At 33.8% G+C, this 24,535-nt stretch overlaps 2 protein-coding genes across 4 annotated transcripts in view; one reads left to right on the forward strand and one right to left on the reverse strand.

The window, feature by feature from the left end:
* LOC128991461 (ATP-dependent helicase brm-like) overlaps positions 1-24,535 on the reverse strand; it is a 48,829-nt gene that overhangs the window by 22,341 nt on the left and 1,953 nt on the right. For 2 of the 3 annotated variants that reach the window (XM_054414363.1, XM_054414365.1), the window contains exons 3-11: positions 12,612-12,791; positions 9,811-10,072; positions 8,737-9,082; positions 5,353-5,491; positions 4,696-4,857; positions 3,834-4,030; positions 3,165-3,312; positions 2,467-2,572; positions 1,171-1,314 (exon numbers count right to left, since the gene is read on the reverse strand). In XM_054414363.1, coding sequence (XP_054270338.1) covers positions 1,171-1,314; positions 2,467-2,572; positions 3,165-3,312; positions 3,834-4,030; positions 4,696-4,857; positions 5,353-5,491; positions 8,737-9,082; positions 9,811-10,072; positions 12,612-12,791 — 1,684 coding nt within the window. The remainder of the gene's footprint in view (positions 1-1,170; positions 1,315-2,466; positions 2,573-3,164; positions 3,313-3,833; positions 4,031-4,695; positions 4,858-5,352; positions 5,492-8,736; positions 9,083-9,810; positions 10,073-12,611; positions 12,792-24,535) is intronic. The other variant, XM_054414364.1, reaches the window with a different exon arrangement.
* LOC128991462 (inositol monophosphatase 1-like) lies at positions 17,907-24,338 on the forward strand. Its single transcript, XM_054414366.1, has 6 exons — positions 17,907-18,007; positions 18,965-19,098; positions 21,130-21,380; positions 22,034-22,139; positions 23,239-23,390; positions 24,121-24,338. Exons 1-6 carry the CDS (start codon positions 17,930-17,932, stop codon positions 24,219-24,221), a joined length of 822 nt encoding a protein of 273 aa, XP_054270341.1. The 5' UTR covers positions 17,907-17,929; the 3' UTR covers positions 24,222-24,338.

Raw genomic sequence — 24,535 nt, forward strand, 5'->3', positions numbered from 1 at the left:
CCAAAAACAGCATCCGTTTAAATTCATATATATAGGCCTATATATATATTATGTGTTAACACTCATACTGTGATCATGGCCTTAGTGCCGAAATACGTATCAGTTTAAATAAAAAATGAATTTCGGGGTACTCTGGTTTTTATTATTTTGCTTATTAATTAAAATAGTAGCCCTAAAAAGTGAACAGAACTATCAAAAAATATATATATATATTTATTTATATATGTGTCCGTTAGCGCGATAACTCGAGCAAAAATCAACCGATCTTGATGAAATTTGGTACAAACGTGTAAACCTACGTTTATTCGAACGAGTTCGCGAACCAGCATGATCGGACTATGGGAACAGGGGTTTGTGGGGGTTTTATGGGGCAAAAATTGGTTTTTCCCAATTTTTTAACCTAAAAACTTAAAATTTAGCATTTTCTTTCCATACCATTTTTTAGAGCTTAAAAAAACAAATAGCGTTATTATGCGCCTAATGGTTACGGAGAAAATTCCAAAAAACTGTAAATTTAAAATTCTCATGTTATTCTTATGGAGAATATGTAAACTGTTGTAGTTTGCTTGTTTATGATCATATTTTGATCAAATTTGGAAAATGCATTCATTTCATACTAAACTACTAACATTTTACAAAAAAACACCTTTTTACCCTCCCTGTTGTAGCAAACCTAAGTACTCGTTAAACTAATGTTATTTAAATAGGGAATAAATGTGATATTTTTAAGGAGACATTTTAGTGTAAATCCAATCAGGCAAATGGAAATTCGCTTGGTCTGCAGGTTTGCTGCGGCGGGGGTTTTTTTTTTTAATCGAGCTCACTATTTTTGCTATTTCTTATTTTAAAAAAACACCATTAGGAAATAAATATATCTCAAATCACATAATGAATCAAAAGTCATTAGTTTCAAAGGAAACACCTTGTGTCTGATTATGGAAATATAAAAAAAAATTATTAGTTAAGCTAGAAAATCTTAAAAAGAACTCAGCTGAGACTCTTTTTTTTAGATTATCTTATCTCTATTCCTTTAAGAAAACTTCCAATCATAAAAGTAGTGAATGTTATTTAAGTTTCTTTTCTTTTCACTCTCTCGTTTTTGACAGCCATAACAATCTGCAATTTCTTAAACTACACTAAGTAGTCTTAAGTTAATTAGGTTCAGTTTACCTTTAGGTTCGCCATTCTCATCCTCGTCACTATCGTCTTCATCCGAGTCCGAGTCCTCCTCCGCCACGATCCACCCAGGGTGAGCCTCTAGCCACTCGCTGAGCTGGGTGGCCAATGGCGCGTCCTCTCCAGAGATCTTGTTGCCTGCATATAACACAACAAACGTTAAAAAAGGAAAACATAATTATAAATCATTAGAGTTTTTTTAATAATCATAATAGAAAATAATTGCATAATCCCTACATTATTCAAGTTGGAGTACAGGAAAACATTTATTGCCAGTATCTTAAACTTCAACGAACCAAGATGAGGCTATCTGTTTGACCAGTGTGCTTTCTCGCCTTTTAGAATTTGAAAAAACAACAAGATGCATAAACTTGGTTCTGTCATTGGAGAGTTAAATATATATTTCAAATTTATGACACTTCTTCATCTGGTGTCGAGAAGTTAAGTTAGCCCACTTTGTAATGTACGTAAAAAGTAATAATTTAATATGTCTCATAACCCCTCATTGAGGCTGTTCCACAGTTATATATATGACTAGCTGTACCCGCGGGCTTTGCCCCGTTTAACTTCACAAGTGAGATCGTTCGCATGGCTCAATCACGTCCTGGTTGAAGTTCGTTTACTACGCTCACTCACCTTTAGGTTGGAGCTCGTTCGCTCCGCTCACTTGCCTTCAGGTTAGCTCGTTCGCTACGCTAACTCGCTTCCAGGTTGAAGTTTGTTCGCTACGCTCACTCACCTTTTGGTTGCAAATTGGCTGTAGTCATAAATTTAAAAAAAATAATAGTGCTGCACCCTGTTGGTAATCCTTATAACTTTAATGCTATTGAACATCATAGAACAGAACCAACTTGTTTAATTGAAACAGCTGTTAAGAAATTCCTTTTAAATATGAAAAATCATAAGGTTGACATGGAAAACTCCAGAGCCACTGGGGCGGAGCCCGAAAGCCCGATCAGAATAAATCTACTTAGTTTTCCTATTTAATGCCCAAATAATCGGTGTACCGAATTTCAGCCCCCTAGGTAAATGGGAAGTGGGAGAATTAGTGATGAGTGAGTGAGTGAGTGAGTGAGTGAGTGAGTGAGTGAGTGAGTGAGTCAGTCAGTCAGTGAGGGCTTTGCCTTTTATGTATTTAGATGAAAATAAAAAAACTATCAATGCTAGGACAATCCAGACACACCTTAACTTCACAAAGAAACTTCCGTCAGAGTATATCATACATTGACAAAAACCGAACTATTATCATACCAAACTTATAAATGTAACATTGAAACAATGTGTTATTACCTGTGGCAGGCTCGATGACAGTAACATGCATGTCGGACATTTGAGAACTATCATCTTCCCCCCCTTCGATAAGCTCGCCTTCTGCGTTGAACCTCAACTTCTTCTTCTGTAAAGTGAAATTCAAATCAACACGTTTTGTTATAGTACAACTGGTATTGTAAATTATTGGAATGAAAAATACACTTTATTTGTAAAATTCTCAGTACACTTCGACGTTACACACTGGGAATGTATCTACAAGCTATCTATTTTGTATCTATTTTGGCCGTCTGCTGAGGTACAACTGATGATGTTTAGTAATAAATCTACAGATCATTTTTACTATTTCTAAATCACACCAGCCAAGTTAGCAATACATTGGATTGTGGGAATATTTCTCGAGCATAAAAAAATTTAATTATGCTCGTAGCCCCAGTCGAACCAGGTCTTTGATGAATGTCAAACATCCGTTTACCAAACAAGACCAGAAAGTGAGTTTTGGAGAGAAAAAATGAACCCTAGAGAAACTAACAGTAGAAAATATGGATGGATAGACACTTTTAGAGAGGAATGGAACAAAATTACCAAACAATCTATAACCAAAGACTAAAAGTGACAAGAAAGAGATCAAGAAAGAACTGGCTGACGTAAGAAAAGAAGAATATGACCTAAAAACCTATGCATCTGTTAGGATGAAGGAAATAAGAAGGCACCGTTACCTTCTTCTTCTTTTTCATCTCCTCGTCCTGTTTCCTCTTCTGCTCCATCTTGTGCTGTTTCACCATCTCCGTGAGGTTGCTGATGTACTCGTCTGTCTGAGACAACAGGAATGCCAACCGCTTGTCTTTCTTTTGATCGATAAGTTTCCTGTACAAGAAAAGATCAATTGAAATAAAATCAGACATGATTATGGAATCAACTAGGTAGTTGATGGTAATTAATACTAATGACTACATATGTTACTATTATATGCATGCAAAATTATAAGATAATTTGTTACAAATTACATCAAGATTTTAGCAATAAAACCGTGTTATTTAGTTAACAAAGACAAATTGTATTTTTTAGGTGCATGAACGAGGTAGCATACAAACTACTGAGAATATTTATTGAATCCTCTAAAATAAATTGATTTTCAAAATTCCAGTTCAGGTATTTTAGGAAAATTGTATAATTTGAAAACTCCGATTTTAGTGTAACATAGTTTTCTAATTTATTTGCAATGAAGTTGATTGATTTTTGCATATTTTGTCTTCTCTAACTGTCTACAGCAGAAAGAAAAACACATTTGAAAGAGAAAAATGTATGAACTGTGAACAATGAAGTAACATAACTAATAAATCTTACACAAATATTACAAGACTGTATCCAATATTATACTTATTCACCTGTATCCCTCTTCGTCCTCCGCCATAAGTCTTCTCATTCTCTCCTTCTCTATTCGCTCCTGTTCCTTCTTCTGTTCTCTCTCCGCGTTGGCGTGGTGGTTCATGATGGCCTTGTTGATGCGGCCCACCTTGGCCAGATTATTACGATGGTACTCCTTAAAGTCTTTGCAGTGTTGGAGGATGGTGCTCAAATATTCCTGTGGATCAAACACATGTTCTTAGCTGTGTATCCAAGTCTTCTACTAAATCTTATAAAACTTCAAAAAGTGGTACGAGGCTAAGAATAAGCACAATGATTAATTAATTTACACAAAAGTTATTTTGTGGTGATAAACTATATTGGTGATAAATTATATTTAGACAAAATCTATTGCAACTCGTGCTATTTAATGATGAATAAAGATTTGATTTGGAAAAAAAACGCTGAATAGAAACAAACAACATTCCAGCATCTGAATCGGACACTGAGAAAACCTAATTCCATTATTCACTAAGCATTATTATAGTAAAATATCTGTAATCTAGTTATCCAGGAATTTCAAATCTTGAATCAAAGTTCAATTATTATAAAATTCAATACAGAATCTACTATTAGTACCTGTTTTCACTATTATTGGAAGTAGTTTATAGTAGTTATAAATAGATTGTCCAAACCAATTTAAAAAGAATTGCAGCTATATGGTAAATCACCTTCCGCAAATTTAATTCTACTATTTTGTATCTTCTTCAACAAACACAGGAACAGTGGTGTAGCTAACATACCATATATCCAGCCAATACATAAAATCACAAATTAAAATTTTTCTTGAGCTTCAACTTAGAGATATAACCGCGCCATATTTTACAACCCTGGTAATCTTACCTGATGTTTCTGTCGACGCTTCCGCTCCGCCTCTAGTTTCTGTTGTTTCTCCAGTTTCTCGGTGGCCCGAGCCTCACGCAGGCCTTGCCGTTTGGTCCGCTTGTATGCCTTCACATTCACTGCCGTCTCCAGTGTCGTGTCTCGGCGAGTACACCCGATCACCTGACATGACAAATGTATTAGAACAATTATGAGGTCTGGAAGAAAACAAACACCGCAAATAGTTTTGATATACAGTAGAACCTCTTTAATTCGAACTAATTGGGATCGGGGGTAGTTCGGACTATTGAATAGTTCGTATTACAGAACATATTGTTGTTTTTACATAACAATTGCTAGGGAAAAGTGAAAAAGTCTTTATAAAGTAAAATACAGTGTTTATTTAATACTGTAGTAAACATAGGGAATAAACAGTACGGTACATTACAATAGAAACAATTACGATACGTATACCAATAAATACAGTATCCAATGAAGAACTTCTGTTCTGTGTATAGAGTACAGCAATGAGGGGTTCGGATTAGTGGACGTTCGGATTACAGGGGTTTGGATTAAAGAGGTTCTACTGCACTATTAAAAACCCAGAAATATGAGAGGGATGTTACAAGAAGCAGAGGACTTGGTAAGGTAAACCAGATGTAATAAACACACGCCCACCTCGGCTCGTAGCTGCCGCTGGAAGTTGAGCACCCGGAGAGCTCTCAGTTCTATCTGAGCCTTCACCCGCAGATCCTCGGACATTGTTGTGGGAAGGTTGGACAACTCGTCAATACGATGCGCAATCCTAGCGGCCACCCTGTTAGACAACAACCCAAGTTGTATTAGAAATACACACTTCCTTCTACAACTAAGTAAATTAGGCATTAGGCCTTTTCAGAACACATAAAGCCTACCCAAATATAACTAAACATAGAGTTGATTATAAAATTGCTAGAAACCAGGTAGTTGCAGAAATTAATAAAGCTAAAAGAAATTATTACTATTGTTTGTTCCAAAGAAGTAGAAACGATATGAAAGTGACTTGGAATAATATAAATACAATTTTGGGAAAAAATAAAACAAAAAATATAGATGAGGTCGTAGAGAAATATTTATTGGATAAGAACAACAAAATAGAAACAGTGTGCAATTCCTTTGGAGAACAATTCACAGAATGTGTGTATGCATCTTTACATGACTGTCAGATAATTGTGTCACAATATAAGGAGCAAAAGAAATGTAAGGAGACTCTAACTATACCAGACCTGGATAAGGAAAATTTTAATATATTAGTACAATCTATGAAGAAAAAGGGACCTGGTTTAGATAATATACGCATGCAGGACATAAAAAACTATTCTGATTTACTGTCTGAACCCATAATAAGACTGATAAATACTTCAATTAAAAAATCTTGCGTTCCAGAACTGTTAAAAACTGCAGTAATTAGACCAATTTATAAAGCAGGAAGGCATGAGAGCTATTTGAATTATCGTCCAATATCTATTTTACCAGCTATTAGTAAGTTAATGGAGCGATATATTGCAAATAATTTGATTGACCATTTAGAAAGGAATAGTATTATTAGCAAACAGCAATATGCATATCAGAGGAAGAAAGGAACAAACGAGCTACTTTTAGATTTTACAGATTATATAAATGAACAGCTTAGTGAAGGAAAACAGGTTTTAGTAATATTTATAGACTTTAGTAAGGCATTTGATACTTTAAAGCATGAGACAATTGCAATGGCTCTGGACACAGCAGGAGTAAGAGGGCAAATTAAAGAATGGTTTTTAAGTTATTTAATGGATAGAAAATGTAAGGTTAGAATTAAGAGTACATATGGAGAGGAAAAAATCTTAAGGTATGGGGTACCCCAAGGTAGTATATTAGGGCCATTGATATACTTGTTGTATGTTAATTCACTTCCTGAAATATTACAATTTAGTAGAATATATATGTATGCAGATGACACTGCGCTTGTATTATCCCACAAAAACATTCAGGAAGCTACCGAAAAAATGCAAATAGATTTCTTAAGTTTAACCATGTGGTGCCACGACAATGGTATAGCTATAAATGGAGATAAATCAAAGTTGATGCACATACATTCACCGTCATACAAATGCTCAGAAATAAATGTGAAATTCCATTGTCATGACTGCTTACACAATAAACAATTTGAAAATGCTGCATGTGGGTGCCTACCATTACAGAATGTAGTGAACTACAAATATTTAGGTATAACAATTGACCACAATATGAAATGGGATTTACAAATTAAGACAGTAACAAACAGGCTACGAGTTTGTGCAGCAAAATTTTTCTATTTAAAAGATTTTTTACCTTTTACAACAATGAAAATCATATATTCAGGCATATGTGAGTCAGTGATTAGATATGGCTTAAGATCATGGGGATCAGCATCACCCACAGCCATAAATCAAATAAAAACTGTGCAAAATAGAATCATAAAAACTATGACAAAGCTTGACTCTACTGTTTTGTCAGAAAACCCTCTGCTCGGATATAGGATAGTTGAGGTATTACCAGTGGATGTATTATTTGAGTATATAATTTTACTTGATTACTATTTCTCAAATGAATTTAAAGTAAAAAATGACCATAGATACAATTCACGCAAACAGTTTTATATTGTTCCTAAGACCACAAACAAATTTTCAAAAAGAGTTAGAAAATTTCTAGTTCCAACGTTTTTTAATAGATTGCCAACTGAAATAGAAAATATAACTAGTTTTAGAGTCTTGAAATCTAGGCTTAAGCATTGTTATCTCAATAAATCCATTTAAACATTGTTTATTACATTACTTTCTTTTTATATTATTGTTAAAGTTAAAATCATTTAATGCACGTTATTTATTTTAGTATTGTCATCTCAAGGAATCCATTAAAACTGGTTTAATATTGTTGTTATTATAAATTATTTAATTATTTATTTAGTTATGTATTGTTGTATTGTTAAAAAAATTATTTCATTATATTATTGTTAAAGTTGAGAAGTATTTAATGCATGTTATTTATTGTTATATATTTTATTTATTTAAGATAATTGTTTCAAGTTGTTTTTAAAGCAAGCTAGTCTTATATAGAAAGGTAGAGAATAAGTCAAAACAACAAATAGCAGATCTTGACAAGAAACAAGGAAAACCAGAGTGTAATATGGAGAAGACTGACCAAGGGACAAAGTACATTGTTATCTAGAACAAGTTTATCTCTATGAGCTGCAGACAAGCCAATTTTTCCTGGCTTTTGCAGCAAGCTTTGTTTATGAAATGTTGTAATATTTTTGAGATTTTCCAAATAAATAAATTGAAATTGAAAATAAGAAAACTCTCTCTTCCATAGTTGAAAATACTGCCAGTGACGGTGAAATATTCAAATTTTTTGTGTATAGTGTAAAGTTTTGCATTTCTTGTGCCAGTTTGGACATTTCCCAATCAGTTAAACCTGCTACCCTTACTAAAAATCTTAAAAACCAAGGACCTTGTTCTCTATGTTACTTCCCTCGAACTGAAAACATTAAATAAATTAATTATAAATAACAATTTTTAGTAATCAGCTTTTGAATAAACCTCTAATGAAAACTGAACTCAATACAAAATGTAGCCTATTCGAAAATATTTTTGCTGTATCCTGTAGTAATTCTCACATCAGTCACACACTCAATGTCTTGGAGAAATTCTGCTTAAAAGTGTAGTTTTAAAAATGAACCCTATACTTTTACGAGCCTTAAGCTTCCAAAAAAATTGTTAGCAGTTTCATACATCCAGCTCTTCTTTCCATTGATAAATAGTTGTTTGTGTAGTCTAATAAGTTGCACTTTGTTACAACAGTTGCACTTTGTTACATTCAAGAGAACATTTATGTCTTTGGCTTATTCTCTCACATAAGCTGAACCCTTTTAATAAAAAAAAAAAAAAAAAAACTCTAACCTTTGAAACAACAACTTAAAACATAAGAGTAAATTTTCTGGCAGTTTTTCTAATGCACACACCAGGTATAACCCCGTTCACACATGCAGAAATATTATCATCTCACCTGTTTTCCCTCTCCTGCAGTATCAGCAGAGGGTCCAGCCCGAGAGGTCTCGGCACAGACGTGATCCTGTTCTGCTTCTGTTGAGCCTGACAGCTCTGAGACAGCAACTGCTGGTTGTTAGGTGGTCCGGGGGGCCTGACTGCGCCTGGCGGCCCCGACATCATGGGGGCCCCTGGAGCTACAGGGCCCGGCTGCCGAGGCACGGGCGGGGCCCCTTGCTGTGGTGGTACAGGCGGTGCCATCTGAGCAGTCATGGGTGACTGTGTGGGTGGCTGACCGCCTGGCGGGCCCGGGGGCCTCATGGGGTGCTGCATCATCCCTCCACCAGCACCCGCCTCCCCTCCCTCTAATGGGGACAGGTGAACATTCGAATCACAAAATATAACTGATCCAAATATGACAATTAGACATGGTTCTCACTACTAAAATTCTAACTGACTTCACCATGTCAAATTAAATTAAGCAATATACAAATTTGTTGTTTGAAGAAATGTGTTTCAGTGTTGGTGAGTATTTAATGTTGTAATTGCTTTAAGCTGAACTCATATTTTACCAACTTATTGTTTATTAGTATTGTTCACTGTTTTTTAAACATGCAGATTTAGCTATTGCCTTTGACTTTTGATAGAAACAGACATTTCATCTTCATGTTTCACCAGTTTTAGAATCATAATTGAGCCACTGACTGTATTCGCTGATATAACCTACTGACTTCTTCACATCAACCTTATAACCGAGTCAAAATTATAGGACGACTCATTGTATGTAAGCTATAGCATATTTAACATCAATTATCTCAGTAAAAAAAATATAAAGGAGAAATAGAATTCCAAAACTGTTAGGTACTTTTAAGTGGCTCATTAAACTATGATAATTTTTCAAACAAAAATAGCCTCAGCTGGTCCATATAGATGGGATGTGGAACACTTCAGTATACAACAACAGTCAATGTTACAGCTTAGTCACCAAACATCAAGAATTTCCATTGGTGTACTTTATGATAAATAAATCAAATAAATTGGCAGAACCTAAACAGAATTTTAAAAAATGTTAAAAAAAGAACAGCCAACTAACCAGGCTCTTGTTGCGCCGGCCTGTTCTGTGGAGGGTACGGCGGTGTGGCCGGTGGTGGTTCTATCCTCTTGCCCTGCACAGCGAGCGCCAGTTGCTGAGACAGTGGCTGGTTGCGCGCCAGCAGCCGGTACGCCATGATCTGCACCCGTAGCTGCTGCAGCTGGTTGGAGCTGAAGCTGTGTTTCCCCTGCTGGCCACCGTCCGGCTGAGCGGCGCCACCAGCCCCTCCCGGCGCAGAGCTGTTTGCCGGAAACCCTTGCTGCTAAAAGACAATTTATCTTACAAAACTTCTTGTAGTCAAAATATATAGGAAAAGTATGTTCAAGCAAAGGTATAAAGTAGAACATAGGTTTCTATTCGCATTCTTTAACTGTTGGTGGTCCTTAATTATCCATAAGGATCTTTCATTGAACCAAATATTTTTCTCAATTATATTTTTCAAAAACAATTATCTTCCTCTGAAAGTCTTATGGCTAATGCCCCTGGCCTGTGCAACAGGACTAGGGTAAACATTAGGGATGGTCAAGTCTCGAATTTCGGGAAATTTTCAGGAAATTTTAAATCTCGTTACACGAGACGAGATTTCTTTTTGGCCGGGATTTTTATCGAGACGAGAATAAAAAAAAAAAAAAAAAAAAAATTAAAAACGCCTGCAGAAAGTCAATGCAATACCCGCAATACAGGAGCGTGTTGTAGTTGCGTTTCCATTGCGAAGGCGTTCTTATTTAATTAATTCTTTAAATGTAAATATTACTTTTTATATATTACTATTATATAATATTACTTTAAAAACATTTGAGAAGTTTTGTTAAGTGTAAGCAGTGTGAGGAATGTTTTATTACTATAAAAAGTCAAAACAAGTAACTATTTTATAAAAATTAATATTGCTTTTATTTTATGATTTTTTTATTTTAGGATAAGTTGAACTAACTGATATCACTATGTTTCCTAATCGTAGGCATTTTTAATAAGTTAGGCGTGATTAATAAAAAAAATGTTATGCTGATGTTTTTTAATAAAAGATTGTAAATATTCTTGCCTATTATCATTATTTTTGTATTTAAACAGTCATCTAACAATGTTACAAAATCAGGTAAAAATTTTGAACGTGCATTTCCCGTTGTGTATGAGAAGGGAAATCCCGTCTCGATCTCGTCTCGAAATTTTATGAGAAATAAAAAATCTCGTCTCGTCTCGTCTCGAACTAAAAATCCAATCTCGTCCATCCCTAGTAAACATAAACAAGTTATACATTTATTGTGGATTTTTGCGTAGTTCACTTTGGGACAAAAACCACCAAAGTTTTACACTATTCACAAAAATTAAAATATTTCTCTGTCACTGATCATTTTCAACCAAATGTGGATGCTCCAACCAAAATTCCTTGAAGACAAATCTTTACAACTTGAACCTTCTTTGACTTAAAATTTTGTCAGTGACAGTGAAATAAGACTAGTATAATTTTTGTTTACATACAAAGTTGTGTGATTTTGTACCAGGGTCTTTCCCATTCAGGTAAGCTTGCTATCCTCATAAAAATCTAAGATAAATGATTATCTTTAGTCATTAAATAACTGTCCCAGTGCTGTTGCAGAACCAGGAACATGGAATATAGACAAGAATACAAGAAAAAGTTATATTTGTAATTAGAGTTGAGGGAAATCTTTGGCTCAATCCCAAATCATGCTGGGGGATTAAGAAGAACCAGGAGTTTAAATAAACTCCAGTAAATACAAACCCAGACGTTGTAAAACACGGATTTATATGGGCAGGAAATTTGTGGTAGAAAGAAGTTAAACATTAAATAACCATGAGGGCCTGGCTGGAAAACCTGGGAGGAGGAAAATCACTTAACAGCGCAAGAATTTAGAAGGACCTGGTTTGAAATTACACTAATATACTTGGCACTACACATGACGGCACAAGACAAAACAAAAGTGGAGAGGCATTTATGGCGAGACAAAACCCTAAACAGGTTTTAAGAGGTAAGGAAGTATGGTGAGGTAACCCATCAAAATAAAAGGAAAATCAACAATAATTTGACAAGTAATTAGCATAAAATGTTAACATAGCTTAAGTTAAATCACTAATTTATATGTTGGGTAAACAGCTAAGGATTTATCTAATAAATAAATAATTATACTTGTGGTAGCATTTTTATCTACAAACATAATTATACTGTAAAATCATTTTATTTTTACAGGCAAGATAACAAACAAATATTAAATCCAATCTAAATGACAACACCACAAATCCAATCTTGACAAAAAATAAACAACAATAGAAAGGATTTAAGTTTTTGTGGCCTTGGCACCAGCCAACCCCTTTTTAGAAGAACAGTCTTCCATAAATGTTCCACTACTGATCCTAATCTGTCCTTTCTTTTTTGTGCCTGAAGAAACTTTCCACTAACCATTCAGTGCAGTAATATCTTACACTGGAAGACTCAACTAAGTGGTCAAGAGATTCCGACCAATTTGAGAACCATTCATTCAAAGATTAACCAACTTAAAAATAATCTCTGTTGTAACAAACTTACAGACAAAACAAATGTTCCATCCCTTTGCCAAGCTTTTCTAGGTTCAAAGCATGAGAAAACTTACATTTAGGTCGACATTAGGGTTAGAGGAAAAAAAATAATTAATTAGGGGGGTAGAAAAAAAATTAGACCCTACCTTTCTTAGAAATTTTGAATTAAACTTCAAGGTTACTAAACTTATTGCATATTCAATAGAATACAAAAGTTAATTTTCAAACACCTTTCTTCTAACAATGTAGAAATTAAGTCAGAAGTCACCAACCTGGGCAGGGGGTCCACTAGCAGGGGCAGGTCCAGCGGGGCCCGGGGGTCCACTAGCGGGGGCCTGTCGGGCCCTCAGTGCCAACAACTGAGAGTAGCGGGGGTCTTCTTGCAACCCCTTCTCCTCCATAGAATCAATGGCTCGTTGGAGAGCCGTCAAATTTTCCTGAGGTGTTCCAGCCTGAAAAATTTACATCTTGAATAAATATGTATCAACAATAAAATTTAACTAAATTTGTAACAAATTAATCATTTATAAATTTGGTATCGTGATGCAGAACAACTCAATTCTATCACTACATTAAATTGATCCATCTGAGTTTGGGTCCATCTATCCAATAACATCAATTAAACTATCAATCAGATTGTGTATACAATAAATCCATTCTGAGAATCAATCCATCCAGTTGATCCATCAAAGCTTGAATCTGAGAAATTCATTCAAACGGTGGGTTTGAATAATCTAGGCCTATAAGAGTTTGGATGCAACTAATCTTTTATATACAATCCGTCCAATGAATACTTGAGTTTTATTCAATTACTCATTCCATCCAAATAATAACTAGAATAACAATTGATGTATACCCCTTTGCCTGCTCAAGACTTTGAATCCAAAAAATCCATCTACTTAATTCAATAAATCTAATCCAACGAAATATGTAAAATACCCCCGTCGCAGCAAACCTGCATACTAAGCGAATTTCCATTTACCCGGCATGATTTCTACTAGAATATTCCCTATAAATTTTCAGATTTATTTCCTATTTAAATAACATTAATTTTAGTTAGTAGTTAGGTTTGCTGCTACGGGGAAGATGTTGAGGTGTGTTTTTTCAATTGAAATATTGATAGCTTACTATGAAATAAACCAAATTGCCAAATTTGATTAAAATATATCCATAAACAAGCAAACTAGAACAGTTTATTTATTCTCCGTAAGAATAACATGGGAATTTTAAATTTACAATTTTTTAAATTTTCTCCGTAGTCAATGAACATTAAAAAACACTTCAATATACTAAATTATTTGTTTTTTTAAGCTCTTCAAAATGGTCTAGAGAGAAATTTAGAAATTTAAAGTTTTTAGGGTCAAAAATTAGAAAAACCCATTTTGACCCCATAAAACCCCCCATAAACCCCTGATGCCATGGTCCGATTATGCTGGTTCGCGAACTCGTTCGAATAAATGTAGGTTTACACGTTTGTACCAAATTTCATCAAAATCGGATCAATTTTGCTCGAGTTATCGCGCTAACGGACACATATATAAATATATATATATATATATATATATATATATATATATATATATATATATATATATATATATATATATATATATATATGAATTTGAACGGATGGTGTTTTTGGCCTCTGGGGACCTCAAAACGAAAAAGTAAATCGGTCCCGGGTCTAGGTCTTACCATGAGACCTACGGTAATAGCTTATTCCCTATATGGGAAATTCGCTAACACAGTTTTTCATATTTAATGTCAGCGGTAAGTATAAATATTTGTTCAATACATTACTGAAAAGAAATTAATAACCAAACCAGAGGACCCAGCTGCTCCGGAGTGTTAAATTGAATCCGAGAAATAATCAAATTTATGATTTTTGATTGAGTAATACATTATCTTGGACTTAACTGATTAAAACAATCAATAGCTGAAATTAAAGCTTTTTAATTTACTGATTATTTTGAGTGCAAAGCATATAAAAAACAAACAATACTGAAGCTATTGATTTTTAATCATAGAAAAACCTTATAAAAAAAAATTTTTAGTCTGTTGTTCACCTTGACATTGCTTGAACCATTTGAATAACTAATAGCATAAATGAAATCCAGTATTTCACTGAAGGTTCTGAGAACAAAATATATAGGATTATATAGTTATAACTGGTGATATACGTCTTATATTAAAGTAAGAATTCAAAAATAAATCAAATTTATGTTTTTTCATAGAGTAATACAGTAGATGAATATATGCTGATGCTTGATGTGAAATCTGTGCGTGCATACCTTTTGAGACCTTAATCATGAAAATCAGACAGGTTGAGGAGCCAAACGAACTTGGAAAATAAAAACCAAATTTAACTCCTATAAGAATTACATGGGGAGCTAATTTTATTTACGTAAGCCGAGTGGGACTGTAGATAAATTTATGCCGATGCTTGATGTGAAATATGTGCGTGCAAGCCAAGCATACCTTCAATTTGAGACCTCAATCGTGAAAATCAGTCGGATAGAAGAGCCAAACAAACTCAGAAAAGAAAAACCAACTTTTTTAAATATAGCCTATAAGATATTGTTTGGAACTATTTTTGTAAACAAAAGTATTGTAAATTTAATGATAACTCAAGTTTACTATGATATAAATTATTTGTAAACACAAACAGTTTAAGTATCAGGGCAGACCTGTTTGTTTACCTAGTTGAAACTGCCCGGGGGGTGGTAACAATACACAACAGAGTGTATCAAGACACCTGGAGTTTTTCCACAGCATTACTCTTAATTGCATTTAAACAATTTGCTTTCCCACTAAAGTTATGACCTGCTTTCAAAACTTGTTATAAAAGAATTTGCATTTTTATCATTATAAGACATATGCATGGTTAAATCACTGAATAATCAATGAAGTTTTATTATCAAAAGGGTTTAGGTAGTATCTTTGACTATTAGAGCTAGACATTCCATCCCCGTGTTAAATAAAGTTGTCGCAAATTTTTAAACCAAAATGGGCATAGTTCAATTGATTCACCGACAGTGTGTTGGTTTAAATTAACAATTTTGTTACATTTCATCAAATTTTGAATAAAGTTGTCCCCAGTTTTTTTTATCAAAATGGAGGAAGGAATTGGGGGCACCGCAGATTATGCTGATTAAGATTAATGATTTCTGTTGAATACGCTTATATAAAAATAAAATATCTTTAAGATGTATTTTTTTTATAAAAAATAGGCTACAGCTGGTTCATATAGATGGGATGTATATTTAGCATCCAAAGGTCAATGGTATATTTTCATTTGTTCTGACAATTAACCCCGTAAATAAAAATTGTGCTATTATTAGTAAGCATACATGTGAGTGACAACATATTTATTCAAAATCCAAGCAAAACATGAGAAGATACTATTAGAGGGGTGACTAGGACACTTGACCTTGAACTGTGACTGTTTGTAAACAATCCCAGGGAGGTTTCCACTGGCCCAGACTAGGGCTTGATGAGTTTTCTGAATACTAAGCAAAATATTTGCTTCACATCTCGGCCGTCTCGTGAAACCTTCCGCTAACTAATTGCAGATAATGACAATCTGAGATTCATTCACGTGAACAGCTCGTGGACTGGAATGTTTTCGGAAGCTAATGTGTGTCTTTCAATAGATTTATGTTTGTAACAAATATTACTATTTCAATATAATTGTTTTTGTGCTTAATCAGACTGGGATCAACCGACTTCAAACTAATACTACTTGAGTATAAACAAACTAATTGAGTAATAATTGGTTAGAAGTTTATCAACACTTTATGCCAACTAAAAGTGCTAAGGTTGAAAAAATATATAATAACAACAGTACACGGTAAAGTTATATTTTTAAGTTACTAAAATAGCTTTTTTATTAGCATTGTACAGATCTAACGTACAAATAACTAATAGTTTACTATCACTACTCAAAATATTTATATTTACATTGTGCATTTAATAGGAGAAGAAGTGTTAGAAATGATATTATAATGGCTATTACAGATTTCATCCAGATTCACCGGTCATCACCGATTCAGGGATTGAGATTCAGGGTCAATTTTAACTCAAATGATCAAAATGGCATATTTGCATAAATACTATGTACTGCCCACTATACAAAAAATACTATGTAAAGGCCTGCGACGCCTAAGCATAAATACTTTAGATAAAATACACAGTTATAACTATTTTATTTGATCTTAGGTCAGTTTTTTATTGCGGTTATCCAGTAATAATGACATTTGCCACTTAAGCTCATTCATCCATTCAAAATACCGTACGTACTTTTAGTTAAATACTAGTCTCATTATAAGGGATGATGAATTGCAATGGTTAACAAAATAATCAACGTAGGCTACATACAATAATTACATATCTTTTCATTAATACTAAAAAATAAAATAGAAAACGTTTTCACAGGTGTACTACCGTGAGCAACTATATGATGACGTTTTGGTAACACCTTTTTCATTAATCTTCATTAACGTAACTTCAAAAAAAGTCAATTTCTAAACAAAATACTAGTTGTGCATGGATTGAACTCCAAATTAAGACCATTTTTCATTCAAAGTTTTTCAAAAGGTGAAGTTTTTTTTTTATTTGACTATAACCAATCAAATATTTATGAAAAAAGTATGTTTATTTATTTTGTTATTTTAATTTTGTGCCAGCCCGGAATCATTTTCTACATTACTTCAGACTAGTTCAGACAAGTCTAGAGGGGGTCGCTGCATTATCACTTAGATAAAATCCATTGGTATTTGGCGGGAATTGATCATGGGACCTCGGGGACCGAAGTCCTACACTTTAACACTAGTCCAGCTCCCTATCGTCCTACATAAGTCATTGTCTAATACAAACTTGTTGATAATTTCAAACTGTTGAGATTTAAATGATATGCATATTGATAAAAATAAATGCTAGAGTTAGTTAATAGATAGTTCCACATATAGTCCCAGTTTAGATTATTGTGAATCTATACGAGTCATAATTTTGTCATTTATAAAAGTGCAGTATTTTTCTAAATATGTGAGACTGTTTCAAATAATTAATATTCTTATCTTCAGGATCTAATAGGATCAAAACCTCTAATTTTTACATAGAGTTAGTAGTTATTGAAATAATACATTGAACCAATATGAAATAAATTGTATATAAAACTCAACATTAAATTTGATTGATAATTATTCTGAGATTTTTGTGCCCAATCCATACCAAAAGAAAACTAGTTAATAGACCATTTAAGTTGGAAAGCAAACATGTTTAAATGCACTAAAATAGAATTGTAACAACAGAGAATTTAGATAAAATACTTACACTTACAAAATCCATTAATTAAGCAACCACTTTACACTAATCCACTAATCCCTGCAGCAAAGTGCACAAACAATTTGCATTACAAAAAATAATTATTTTTTTTCAACTGCAAAACAATCAAATATAGGCTTGCAGTGAGCACCTGAGTATCATGTGTTCTCCCAGTGGAAGGAAGAGGGGGGGAGGGAGGGGGGAGAGTGGCCTAAACATATATATGGGGGGAGAGAGAAAGAAGAGTCAGTCCATCACAGACAGCACAATGGCACCAGCGCAGCAGGAAGATGTTATTGGCAACTATTACAATGTGATTCTTCAATTGGTCAAGAATGCCGGAAAGGTAATAATCATTACATATTATTTTGGCAAATAATTTAACTGATTGTATGCATAAATGTTGGATAGGTAATATCATCAAAACAAAATTATTTATGCAAAATAATTTGCAAAAGTAATTGTTTAGAACAACAGTTTGTAATTTTGTTTTTACTTAAAATTAACATTATGACTGAAATTTAAATTGGAACCACTTTTTATACATGAAAAATAATATAATTATATTCTAAATTTTAAATGTTATGCCTAATGATTGGAGTGTCGGGTGACAATTTGTGCAATTTGTCAAGTGGTGAGAGGCGGAATTATGTCCTACATTCTTAGGTTTGAATCTTGCCTAACATTAATGTTAAAGCGCTGTATGAAAAAACTCACTTTGATACAATTCAAAGGACATTTTGTTAAAACACTGCAACCCAACCTAACAAGCAGCGTTGAAGCAAATAACACTGTTTTCTGGAACTAACAAGAGAACAAAAGTGTGACACATTCAATCGAGTTACGCAAAATCTACACCGTCAATTGAGACAAAGCATTACACAACACACAAATGCACATTGCCTAATTCAGTTGCCTAATGTGTATTTGCACAGTGGGCAAAGTTAAATCCTCTCTTCCATATATTATTAATTTTAATTGTACTTTGTCTTTTATTTTAAAAATGAATCAAACCTAATAAGTTATTAGTGAGTTTAAAAAAAATGAACAAACCATAAGCAAACATGATACTTACATAATGCATCGTTTATAAAATAAACTACGTATCACATTTTCATTGTTATTTAACACTTCAATTGATAAAACAAACTATATTGACAATTTCCAACTATTTCACTATATTGACACTGATAAGAATCTGTTACTACTTCCGAGACATCCCAATAGAATCAGAGATTAATGAATGAGTAAAAACTCAAAACCAGCTTTAAACGCAACTCAATAATGCCTTCTTCTTCCTCAGGTATTGGTTGAAGGGTTCAACAACACCAAGAACGTCAAGACAAAATCAGCCGATTACGATCTCGTGACAGAATACGACAGAAGAATAGAAGAAATTCTTATCAAACAACTTTCAGCCAATTTTCCTGGCCATAAGTGAGTATAAAACGAGAATATTTTACAACAAATATTCTATAAACTGTAACTTGTTTTTATTTCTTGACCATCACAATAAATTAGTAGGTATATTACTAGGGGAGTAGCCTATGTATGGTCGCCATTTCAAAGTAAAGTATTAAGTTGCAGTGTTTTGAGGTTAGCATGAATTTTGGGCGCAAGAAAGGTTAAAATTCCTTTTAAATAAAACATTACGAGAAATCACCCTTGAAAGGGTTCATTCTTCTTAGAAAATGCTGCAGGTGTGGAAACTAACCAAAAAAATTTGAACAAATTAAACACCGAAAAAAACAAAGACCTAGGTAGTTTGATGGTTCTCTTTTAAATTATTGCCGGTTTGATTGTGAGAAATATCAAAAGCTTTTTGTTGATTCAGAGCTAAACCCAGCTGTGAGCTTTTTAATAAATAATATGGTCTTGGTAAAATAAACAGCTGATATTAGTCAGTAACAAAGCTACATCTTACTCCACTCACACCCAGAATTTATTCATATTCAGCATGAACCCCCATGAACACCCATGAATATATTTTTTACTTAAAGACTTAATTTATTGATTTATTAAACCCATAGCAGCCATAGCAAATTCATATAAAATGTCCAATTTATGTAAACATTTAAATGTCAACATTAGTAATATTTAATCATCAACATGATCTAATCAAAACAAATTGACAGAATCATTTAGTCCAACAAGACAGTTTTATTTACTATTAAGATCCTTTCACATAAATGAATACATACAGTCATTTATACAATCTTATGTAACTATCAACACATAATTAAAGTTAATAACACTAAACTATCAAGAATTATTATCAGAGTTGAGTTTGTTTACTGTTAAATATTTTGTGATATTTGCTTCTGTATTAAGACACTAGATTTAGGACACCTAAAATGCATACAGAAGTTATTTTTTGTCATGATTACAAAAGAAATTGGAGTCTCAAGACAGTGTAATATTTGACAAATGAGTTATAGCTAGTGAAATAACATTTTAAAACTTTCTTTCAAAACTGAATTTCCTGTAACTTATGTTTTACAGTGGTTTTGATTATAAAGATTTTATGGATTTTCTAATGCGTTCAGATTTTAAAATAGTTTCCAAAAAAATAAATAGCAGAACCTCTCTTAATGAACAAATAGAGTTGAAAAACTCAAGAAATTTATTACAATGTCCTTCACTCCTATCTAAATCATAAAGCACATTAAATAGAATTTAGCAAGGTTTGATAAGATAAGATGTCTTGTTAGCAAAATAAACATAACACCGTACAGATACACAGTAATCCTTAGGAACACTCTTTTGACTATTGTTGGATGGATTAATTTTGTAGATACAATCAACAAAACTTGCAATTTTAACTGTTGTATTTAAAATTGTTTGCTACAGAAGGCACAACCTTTTTTGCTATTTGATATGTCTGCAACAAATTTGTTTCTTTGTATGTTTTGTAAGAAAATTGTAAGATGCCTGATTTACTATCTAGCCTGTTGGTAGCATTTATCAGCGAGGTCAAGAATCAGTTTGGATTGAGGATTTCAAAAGTTTTCAAAAAACTTGAGTAAACCACTTAGCAACTCCGTTATTTTTACTACTAAGGACGCGGATCTAATAAAATATATCTTCCAAACTTATTCAATATATGTACACTCACAATTTTAACATTTCCAAGAGTGTTATTTTTGTTAAAAACATGTCGTAAAGGAGATCAATGTCAACAAATCACATCATGCCCCATTAGTGACTATCCATAGTTTGTTCAATACACCTGGGTAGTAGTAATTTTTTACCTACACTCCCGATTTTATTAAAATTAAACCAATGACATATCAAGTAGGCCTACACATAAAGATAATTATATAAAATTAGGCTATATCAAATCAAAATTCTCAAACTAAAATCCTAATTTAGAAAAAGTACTTTTACCACACAAGAAATTACGTAATCATCCGCATTTAAGACTAGTTAACACTGAAAAACTGTTTCTCAACATTTTTTCTACCGCAGATTTATTGGCGAGGAGACAATGGGAGCGGAGAAACTTACGGACGCACCAACATGGATCATTGACCCGATCGACGGTACGACCAACTTTGTGCACAGGGATGCCAACTGTGCCATCTCCGTGGCGTTCGCCGTCAACCGTCGGTTAGAGATCGGCATCGTCTACAGTCCAGTACGAGACCAGATGTTTACCGCGCAGAGGGGCAAAGGCGCATTTCTTAACGGCAAACCCATCCATGTTTCAAATGTCACAGGTAACATGATTTGTATATTTTAACGTTGAATTTCATTAAATTCTCGAAATTGAATAAGAATGGCTTTGAAGTTTAAAATAGAGGAATGAATTTTACTACAAACAGGTTGTTATAACTGAATGACTGTCGTGTTCTATTGATAATAAGGTTACCTGTTCAATCCTATAAATTCTTTAGTAAATTTTTAAGTTAAAAGTTAGACTTTAAGCTATCTTTTTGTTTTATTAGTTAATAAAGTAACACGGTAAGACATTTGACAATGTCATACTTTAACGTCCTTGATATTGGCTTTAAGATGCATCTAGCTGTGTTCCCTAGATGTGTGCTAAGTGTTTAAAAATTGCAATATTTAGGTAGGCCGGTAGAATGTCATGTAAACATTGCCGATACTATCTAATCAAAAACAGAACAAAAGCTGTTGTAAAATGTGCAACAGCCATGAAAAAGTCTTGAATTTTGAAGCCCTGGTGTAATATCTATAAAGAAAGTGTTGAGGACCTAGTTATTTTAATAATAAGTTATCTAATAGGGATGATAAAAATACATTGGGTGAAAATCACAGGACAAGTATAGGTTTGTTTATTTATTATTATCATTAATTTGGCTGTGCATAAAAATAATTAGTAGTCTAATATTATCTAATACTTTTCCAGATATCAAGAAATCGTTAGTCGGCCAAGAAATATCGATGGCACAGTGTAACACCATCAAAGAAAAATTACTTAAGAGGCTATCTGCAGTGGTCTCCAAAGCACATGGGTAAGTAAATACTGTGCTGCGTACAAAATTGAAAATAGTAGCCTAAATTTAAATAAACATAAAACAAAAAGTTTAAAATAACAAGAAAAGTAGTCTGCTTGAGTGGAAGTTGTCAAGATTATCAGTTTTACCTTAAATAATGTGCTTTGCTACGTTTTTATTTGACCTTAGGCTAAGTGTGTGTGTCGGAAAAAAATTTGTTTTATAATTATTTATATTTTCTTTTTGAGAAAAGATAAAAACATGATCAAAATAGCCATCTTTTAATCAACGTAAAACCCCCATAAGAGTAAATGTTAGCTGGGTAGCTTAGTGGAGACGGCCCTAGCCTAGTTATAAGAACGTTGTTGGTTAAATCACAAGAAAAGTTAGTAGCTTTTTGATGATTAAAACTGAATCTTTGATACAGTAGACGCTTGCTAATCCAGCATGTTTGGCTCTGAGTGCAATCAACGACTGCCATTCGCGGCTCATTTCAGTCGCATACCTCTAACTCCGCCGGCGTGCTATAAGTTGAATGTAACTTAAAAAGTGTACGTTTATGTTTTCTATAATTGGTAAATTCTGGTCTTCAAATTACAACCGCATAGAGACCATGATTTGCCCCTTTCACGGAGGTTCTTTTGCGGAGGTCGTGTGTTTCCTGGTGAAGCCTGGGGGTAGGGTTGAAGCCCATACAAACCCGGTTTAGAGCCACTCTAACGACCCACTCTCCAGGCTTCACCAGGAAACGCACGAACTCTATGAATGGAGATGAGTGTACGATGATTGGCGCCATCTTGTAGTCTTGTTAGTGACTAAGGCCGACTTATTCCCCAGACACAGCTGTTAATTAATATCCCATACAGCTAATTGCAACTAAGAGACCTACAGTTTATAATGGAATCCGAACCACATTTTTGCCTTGGTATAAACAAATTGGTCTAATTTTCAGGATAGTCGTAGTACTCAGTCGTGCAGACGTTAATCCACACCAGGGAGTATCGCATCTACAGTGCATGCCTATAAATATTCACAATTCGTAACCTCCTAGTAGCTGGATTACAGGACAACATACAACAATATACAAGTCTTAATGTGATCAATGTGTCCGTTGCAGTGTGAGGTCTATCGGCACCTGCGCCATGTCGCTGTGCTACGTAGCACTAGGCGCTTGGGACGCCTACCAGGTGGACTACTTGTGGCCCTGGGACTACTCAGCAGGCGCTCTCATAGTGGAAGAGGCCGGCGGCGTGGTGCTCAGCACCGATGGTAAGTGGCGCAAATTGGATACAGCTTAACGATTAGCAGAGTGTGTACTTATGTCCGCAGTGATTAGGATTTTTTAAATCATTGTTAAAATGTTGTAGGTACTTCTGTAGTGGAATCAGCGAGCGACTTTAAAAAAAATTTTCCTCTTCTAGGTCGAAGATTAACTCTTAATATATAGCGAGACGTTCGGCTTCATATATTTGATTTTAAAGGCAGTTTATGATTTACACTATATCGTTTGTTAACTAACCGGTCGATATGTAATCCAGTTGAATGTAAGTTAAGAAATGATTAGGATACAAAAGGTTTTACAAATTGTTGCTTGTGTCATCAAAAAGCAAATAACCACTCCAAAAATTTAAAAATGTTTAATAGTAGACGTGATAAAAATTTATAAGTATTTCAAATGTTTTATATAGGCTAGATGAAACTCAGAAAAATACTACCTATGTTAACTATCCACAGCTAAGTAACTTTTTACCATGATATTATCAAAGTGTTTAAATACAAATTATTGTACAGGCTCCATTGGGCTACGTAAGTTTCATTCAAATATCTATAGTAATGAATGTTACGGTATATTTTTCCCCAGAGTGGCCATTCACCAGGAACTCATAAACATTCGCTTAGAAGCCAAACTTTAATGCACCGGAATTGTTTCCAAAATGTGTCAGATGAAAATGTGATCATTTCATGATAAAAACTGACCACATATCAAAATGTTTTTCAGGTTCCCCATTTGACGTAATGAAGCAATCGATCCTCGTCACTGGTACAAAGCAGCTCGCTGAAGATCTTATCAAGACCTTCAAACAAGCAGATTCGTCCTAAAGTTGTATAATGAACGACTATGTAGATATTAGTGGCTAAGAAATTCTGTTGATATTATTGATTAAGATACTAAATTTTAATATTGATTATTAGTTAATAAAATTGTGTTTTAATGAATGGACGCACTTAATTGAATTATCCCTTTTCGGTCTATTCCTTACCTCCACCCACCCCCTGCCTACAATGTTGGCGCTGGGTAAATGCCAGCTTAACGTGTAACAATCTAAAAAGTTCTTTCTTTACTTAAGTTAATGATCAAGTTTTCTTTCCAGTCATAGGTAGTGAAAATAAGGCCAACAACTACATTAAAATTA

This window comes from Macrosteles quadrilineatus, unplaced genomic scaffold (assembly GCF_028750875.1).
Source record: "Macrosteles quadrilineatus isolate MER2022 unplaced genomic scaffold, UCM_ALF_1.0 Scaffold_4__1_contigs__length_99947679, whole genome shotgun sequence".
In the NCBI taxonomy this organism is placed as follows: Eukaryota; Metazoa; Arthropoda; class Insecta; order Hemiptera; family Cicadellidae; genus Macrosteles; species Macrosteles quadrilineatus.

Bases quoted from the DNA above. Each gene is read 5' to 3' on its own strand.
- LOC128991462 (XM_054414366.1), top strand. From the start codon at position 17,930: ATGGCACCAGCGCAGCAGGAAGATGTTATTGGCAACTATTACAATGTG. The intron at 19,099-21,129 runs GTGAGTATAAAA...TTTCTACCGCAG, and splicing joins GCCAATTTTCCTGGCCATAA to ATTTATTGGCGAGGAGACAA. The intron at 23,391-24,120 runs GTAAGTGGCGCA...AATGTTTTTCAG, and splicing joins CGTGGTGCTCAGCACCGATG to GTTCCCCATTTGACGTAATG.